The following is an 8,248-nucleotide window of genomic DNA, read 5'->3' on the forward strand; positions in this document are numbered from 1 at the left end:
TTACTGCACCCGGACCATATTCCATTCATAAATGGTTTTCTGTTCTGGAGATTAATTCTGTTATCTGGGCACTACCTACAAGAGAAGAAAACAGGTATAAAGGTATAACAGCCTTTGTCACACAAATGGAAATTTTCAATGGATTCAATGACCATTTGGTCTCAAAACTTCACAACCATTTTTTCAGAGAGTATTGGCTAGTATAATTCGGCGCCAAGAGTTGCATGACTGTTTTGTGAATTATATAGATGACATTTTAATATTTTCTAAAACTTTTGAGTATGATTTACAGCATTTAGAAAAATTGATGAAAGCTGTTTAACAAGCAGGATTCAAATTAAAATTACATAAATGTAACTTTGCACTTGGACAATAACACGGTCAGGCGTCAACAAGATAGTTAAAAATCAATTAAGGAGTTTCCAAAGGATAATATGGAAGCAAATCCTCTCTCGAGAAATCCTTTATAGGAAGATTTTGAAAACAAAGATAATGTCCTTCAGGTTGTGAACTTAGTGACCATGGAAAACATAATTCAAGACCAACTTCAGAATGAAGCTCGTTTAAAATAGGTTTAAAAGAGGAAATGTTACTTACACAGAAAATAAAAATAGACAAAGAATTAATGTGAAATTGGTTGATACAATCTTCCTTATTTAAATATAACAATTTATTTCACACATAACGACGTTTCGGGGTTATTCCCCATCTTCAGGTTCCTAGAAAACCAAATTCAACAAAATTTAAACAGATGCTTAAATATATAATAACATTACTACTAATATATCACATTATTCACTAAACTATTCATAAACTATTTACCTGATTAACTATTTTATATATAATGTATAATTAACTCCTTAATTTGTCATAACATGCTAATATTGAAACATATTATTGTCAATTATTAAATAAAAAACTTTTTATAATATCAACTATTATACATTTTTCAAGGAGAATAATTACCTTCCTGAAGGTTATCTTTCAGTATGATTTCAATAATCCAGAAATATTAAATATAGTTAAGCATAGTAAAAATGGAAAAATCATAGAATCAGTACATATTGATAAAAACATTGACAAAGTAATTAATTTTAAAACAAATATTAAAACTTTACGCGCACATTATATAGACATTATAAATAAATTAACATTTAAGTTTTGTGTATTCTTATAGAATTTAGAATTATTTTGATTATTTGTTGTTTGTTATTACATAAAATTGTTAATTTTAGTTAGATTGTTCATCTTTGTGGTAACAGAGGTAGGAGATTATTTTTATCTACCAAAGATAACCTTCAGGAAGCTAATTATTCTCCTTGAATAATACATAACATTCTTCTAGCTGACCAATATGCCAGTATTAACATTAAATTGATCTTTACGGCTGTAAACTGTCCATTTTATAAGGGATTAAACGAACGTCTAAATCAGACCTCAGGGAATAGAATTCGTCGCAACATTAATGAGCAGAAACAGAATCGACCCTGGTCACAAGTGGCAATACAATGTACAGACGAATACAACACCACGTATTAAATCATCCATTTTACAAAATGAGTTACGATCCAACAGAAACTAAAAAATACCATTAAAAAAAGAATAGAAAGAAATAAGAAAAATTATACATTTACTAAAAATGATCTAGTGTGCATAGAAACAGGCAATAAGTTAAACCGAAATAAGCTCGAAGAAAACGTGGTCCTTTACGTTTTTCTACGAGCTTATTTCGACAAATTTGTACCATAGCAGCAAACTGCTAACTTATGCAGGAGAGCTTCAAAGTTAATTCTATGAATTAACCTTCTGCGGAAGGGGAGGTGTAAAGAAGTTTCAGGCTCTAACCCATCCCCACCTTTAATTTAATGAGTTAATTTCTACAGTTAACAAGTGGTGTTGTAACAAAATACTTTTAATTAGTTATTATTGTATTAAAGACTATAAAAACTGATTTTGTTTTATAGAAGCAATAGATAGAAACAAAAAAATTATACATTCGCTAAAAATGATCTAATGAACACCGAAACAGGCAACAAGTTAAATCGCAATAAGCTCGACGAAATACGTAAAGGACCTTTTAGAATAATCAAGCAAATTTCAAAAACAATCTACCAAGTCGACTCAGGAAGAAAAGGTTCTGCTACAAATTTTTACCATAGCAGCAAACTGCTACCTTATGCAGGGGATCTTCAAAGTTAATCCTTTGAATAAACCTATTGCGGGAGGGGAGGTGTAAAGATGGTTACCTTCAGGCTCTAACCTACCCCCACCTCTAAATAACAATTAAGTGAGGTTAACACATGGTTTTAAATAAAATAACCTCTGAGGCTGTTATATGTCATTTATAATTGTAAGAGTGTTTCAGTGAACTAAAGACTATAAAAACTGATTTCGTTTTATAGCAAAAGAAGTTTATAGTCTTGAAGTCTTATCTCTAACACAAGATTATAAATCAGTTTTTATCTAAACATGAAAAACCAAGTAAAATTCCACATAATAAAGGAAGATGATGGGGGAAATTTAGTAAACAAAGTTTTTAGCATAAAGTTATTAACGAATGAAACATCATATGTATTCCCAATGGAAGTACAAAATGAAAAACACCATCAACAATTATTTCTAGTAAGTACTATAAAAAATGTTTGCAAGAACTTAACACGAAGTGGTCAATACAGAAATGTAATAGTTACTTTAACTCCTGAAATTTTGATACGTATAACATCGCTGTATTCAAAGATTATTTTTAAGAAGAGCAGGTTAAAATAGAGCAGTTAGGTAGCTTAGCAACACCTGAACTGTCCACAAACCAAGAAGATCTTCTCGAATTAGTTCAAAATTTAACCTTATTAACCTTCTGCGGGAGGGGAGATGTAAAGATGGTTACCTTCAGGCTCTAACCTACCCCTACCTCTAAATAACAATTAAGTGAGGTCAACACATGCTTTTAAATAAAATAACCTCTGAGACTGCTATATGTCATTTATAATTGTAAGAGTGTTTCAGTGAACTAAAGACTATAAAAACTGATTTAGTTTTATAGCAAAAGAAGTTTATAGTCTTGAAGTCTATCTCTAACACAAGATTATATATTCTTTCTTTTTCTAAGATTTCTATTTTATTATGTTAAAGTATTCGAAATATATTCAAAATATAAAATTCGACTCTCCATTTCGTTAATTTTAATTACCATTCATGGTTGGGCTAGGAGCCTTTATCTTTTGAACCCCTAGCAGCCGTAACAACTGTCATTAAAACGTTTATTTTGTTGTCCATTGGTCACGGTTTTGAAACAGTTATAATAATATCACTCTTGTAAATCATAGTTTATTATATAATTAGCATTGATTGTTTATCGCATTGCGTTTTCGCCATAAGACGAGCGTGTTTTTTTTTTGTTCGATTTTTTCCGGTGATGTCGACATGGAAATTTCTAATGAATTCCTAAAGATTATCAGGATGGATAAATAGTAGAGACAGGGTCGATGTAATCATTCAGGAATCAGCGCTCTCTTAGTAAGTACTGTAATAATAATTACATTTTTATCAATAATATTTTAAATAACTAAATAAATTTGTTTCATTAATATATGGCGGAAGATTTCGATTGAATAGGAGAATATTTATAATAGGCCTAAAACAATAAATTACGGATAGGTCGGAAGATTTGTTAACATTTTTTCCGGATTCGAAATTTTGTAATCGTCAGAAAGAAGAGATACATTTTAAAAATTAATAAAAGCAGTGACGGTGTTATTTGAGTATGTTTGAGGGGAAAATAAATTATAAAATAGAAACAAATTTTTTTTTGCGGATGAGTTTACTCATAATTATTTTTTTTTTTTATAATTTATTTATTGGTATTTACAACTGTATACATACATACACATCAAGTAAATTTGCTGTAAGTGATATTATGACACGATACATGTGGAGAATCTACCCATTGATAGAACTCCAAAAACACTTCTAAAGGAGATCTCAAGGCAATTTTGTTTTCAGATGCCTAGAAGGATTATTAGGTAATGAAGGAGAAGCCAGGTTAGAAACGAGTTGGTTTGGGTGGTTGGGAAGTTTATTATGGAAGGATTGGTATCTGATTCTGGCCAAATCGGCCACATAGGGGATATTGAGGTCCTGATGTATGATTTGATTTGTCACAAAGTAAGGAGTATTAAGGATTTTACGAAGGATTTTGCACTGTAAGGATTGCTCATAAATTAAATAGTAAATTCCATAATTTAATAACTTTTACCCGTTCGTAACTTTTACTTTTAGCAGCAATAATCCCACGCATGTCCTACAACAGGCCTGAAAGGATTATGAAGAAATCATTCAATGCCTCTTCTTATCTCTGAGCCCAGCGAAAACGGACTGTGTAGTGTTCGCACACCAAGCAGAAACGAGAGCAAAACCGCCGAGAACGCTCTAAGTATCAAACTCAATAATCTCCCCATAGTCTACTTGATTATAAAACTGGACCGTACTCTAAAGTTTTGTATCGATTTATATCGGAAAAAAAACGGTCAGGAGGAAATCCTCTCGCCTACACCATCTCCTAACATCGTCAGGACCCACCCTTCTATTGCGGTTAAAATTGCAAAATTATTTATCCACCTCAACGATGGCACAAAGCGCCATCTAATAAAGTTTCAAAATTCTATGCCGGGGAAGATCGTCCGGACTACAACATGGAGGAAGGAGAAACCCCCGGATTTTCACAAACTACTTAATATTCCAACGGTCCCGGAATTTTGTCAGGAGGAGACATATTAAATTCTTGGTCTTGCTAAAATATCAAACTATCCCACTGTTCTAAACATTCTAAACAACCAGTACCTCTACCAGTGTGGTAACAACAAACAGCATTATAGCTACTTGTAAATATTGTAAATACGTGTAGATTTAGACCTTTAACACATAGCACTAGTGTGCCCCATCACATATAACCCTTGTTATATATCGCAAAACATCCACCATCACATTCATGTTTTAAAATGAAACACAGTTTAAGAGAAAAACGAAATCTCAACAAAAAATCTCTTGGTCAGATTTGCCAGTATTAATGCAAAGAAAAATATTATTCTATATAATATATTTTTATATTTATAATATAATTAAATTTCTACTGTATTCTGTCATAATTTTAAATTAAGGTTGTTATACATTTTAACATTTATATGTAAACTTCGTATCCGACCAACATAATATATTGTGTAGAAAAAATAACTCTTTTAAAACGCTACTAAAAATCTAGAATTCGTCCAACTATTTTTTTTTTTTTTTTTTTTATGACTGAGAACGCAAATTATAATTAAATTGCACTTCCAGTTTCTCAACTGCCCACCGTATAATGTGGGGGTTATTGCAAAAAAAAATTGATACTAGATGTCTCATTTAACTGCAAGGTCTCACTAGTGGTTTCATTATACAACCTAAAAATGTGAAATCTGCTTCATTGGCAATTTTTAGTTTTCATTTCCTACCATCAACGCACTAGTTGCAATATATTTCAAATTATCTCTTTAAACTTTAATGTATTTATTTACTTCTAGAACGATCTCCAAACAAATAGAGTTAGTCCGTACATATACAGTAAATTTCTTACATTATTATTACATATACGTACGAATACAATATGGAATAATAAATTAAAAATCATTTCCATAAATTAATCATACACCTTACTGAATTCCAAGTTATTAAATATTATTAATTACATAACTCAAGGTTTATTCATTATATTATCCTGCTTAATCTATCGTTTTTTAATTTATTTGCGGGTTAAAAAAACCTTCAAGTAAAAATTTGATAGTTGTGAACACTTTTCTGGAGTAAATATAAAATTCTTGTACAATGTCGTGTTATTTTTCTATTAACAGTTTGTTTATTTTATTATTTTTTTAACTAGTATACTCTTTATTTATAAACTTTCTGAGATATCGTAAATGTACGAGTTTACATCAGAATCAAGAGGTCCTAAGACTGAGGTGATAGCATCGGGGTAATGGCCGAGTAAAGTATTGATATCGAACATATCACTAAAACATTTTGCGTAACTTGGTTCGGCCGAAACGCTGATGGAAGTTAAGATGAGGGAGTCCGGAAATGTTTATGAAGAATAGATTTGGGGATTTCAAGACATCTTAAATTTAATACACCCAACCTAAAATCAGCATATATCGCTTCTTTGATTGACTAGTGGCATATTTGACAAAAAAAATTTTTTTATCCTTATTCCTAAAACTGTATATTTGTGCTACTTTATGACAGTTCTACTCATGAGCGTACCCGGAGGGAGGCATGAGGGGGAGCAGCTGCCCCCCATAGAAGTGGGAAAAATTATTAATTTAATAAAAATTAAATCGTGTTTTTATAAAAAGAAACATAATAACTAATAAAGAACTGATATAATTATTGATAAATTTATTAAAATTTTAGTTGCATTCACCTTTTCCGATGTAGAAATACCACAACCTAGGGCCTGTTTCATAATAAAGTACAAACTAATACTATTAGTCTTGTCAATTTATCTTAATTCAATTACACAGACTTGTACATTAGTAACTTGTACTTTAGTATTTTTTAATTCCTGTGATATCACTAATAGTCATCCCTACCATGAAAAAAATAAGTATTAGTATTATTACCACACTAGTTACTACACTTAGTACTATGAACTAATACTATTAGCTTTCATTATGAAACAGGGCCCTGGTGGACTAATGCTTGCCCCCTCCCATAGTTTAGATGCAGAGTACGTCCTTGGTTCTACTAGATTTGTGACAGTCTAGTAGGATAACTCCAGTAAATAAGGAAACCCCAGTTTACGATACTCTCTTTGGAATACATCCTACACAAGATGAAAAATGTCAGATGTGCTTTTTCTAAAGCAAAACAGCGATATATTTTAACTAACATAAATGATTGGTGTTTGTGTGGTTGAGTTTAAAACAACACAGAAGGCCGATTATAGCTAGATATAAAAATAATATGTTAGTATTCATTGTTATAAAACTTCAAATATCATTATAATTACTTAGGATTCAAAATTATTAGCTTCAGGTTCCCATGTGTGCCAAAAATGTACCACTAACATTATAATAAGATGTGAAATCTGTAAATGACAAATTAATTCTTGTTTATGAATTTTTGTGATTCCAAATGCTTAAGAAAAGGAACTAACACAATGTTTTTGAAGACATATCAACTGGCAAAACACTCACTAGTTAGTACCAAACTTGAAGATATAACCATTTAATATTCAGTAATATCTAAATTATACAAATATTAGGTGATAGTAATTTTTTATTAATTAATCTTTAATAATTCCTTTTCAGATTATTTTACTCATCAAATCAGCAAAATGAGTGCGAACACGTTCTGTTTGGTTATCTTCCTACTGGGCACCTTAGTAACAAACTCATTTGTAAGTTCAACCGTTTAAACTAATTTTTCCCATACACTTATTACAATAAAAACTACCGCAACATAATTTCTTGGGTTCACTGCTAGATAACGAAGGATCAGGTACCCACTCAACCCTGAAGGTAATTAGGGGGGAACAGCTTGGGCCGTTGGCCGAGTTGATCGATCAAGTTTTTTTTTTTTCTATCTTATAAATTTACTATTAAATATATCTTACGCAATAATTATTTAATATCCTTAAATAAACATTATGTTGCGGACGTATCAAGGTCATATACGTCGATTGTCAATTTTTGGTAGAGTGTCAGGAATAATTTGTTTCTGGGATGCTAGATTTTTCTCCTAAGGTCAGTACCCACTAAAGTTAAAATATGTAGAGAGAAAAAAAAAAGGATACTATAAGAAATTCCATTCCAAAAAATAAAACCTTGCTCGTTTTTATTTTTTATTTCGTACCGTAAAACATCAATGCTTATCAACACCAATAATTTCTTATATATTTTTTCTCACATTTGTATTATTATTATTTTTTTTTAGAATTTTATTTTTTGTCTGTTCAAATTTATATTTTTAATTTTTTAAAAATTTAATTCAGTAAATTTTGTGATTTTAGAAGCTGAAATACTAATTTTTGAAATTTTCGGAAACCCAATATTTTCTCACATTTGGTGAGTCATACAAATATATATTTAACATCATACTAAAAGTATTTCCCAATATTTAAAGTTTAATGGATAGCCAATTTTAACCCACATTTATTTTACCTACAATTGATTCAAGACTTATTCAGAGCCAGGTTTGTTCATTCGTTAGGTTTGTTTAT

General features: G+C 30.5%; 1 protein-coding gene across 1 annotated transcript in view; it reads left to right on the top strand.

Moving 5' to 3' along the window:
• Positions 1–3,451: 3,451 nt before the first annotated feature.
• Positions 3,452–8,248, top strand: part of LOC106688514 (putative ankyrin repeat protein RF_0381) — an 8,517-nt gene continuing 3,720 nt past the window's right edge. Inside the window, exons 1-2 of the mRNA XM_014433009.2 lie at positions 3,452–3,513; positions 7,338–7,426. Of these exons, the coding sequence (XP_014288495.1) occupies positions 7,364–7,426 (63 nt within the window). The 5' untranslated portion in view covers positions 3,452–3,513; positions 7,338–7,363. The remainder of the gene's footprint in view (positions 3,514–7,337; positions 7,427–8,248) is intronic.

This window comes from Halyomorpha halys, unplaced genomic scaffold (assembly GCF_000696795.3).
Source record: "Halyomorpha halys isolate HHAL.00 unplaced genomic scaffold, Hhal_1.1 Scaffold1145.1, whole genome shotgun sequence".
Taxonomy (NCBI): Eukaryota; Metazoa; Arthropoda; class Insecta; order Hemiptera; family Pentatomidae; genus Halyomorpha; species Halyomorpha halys.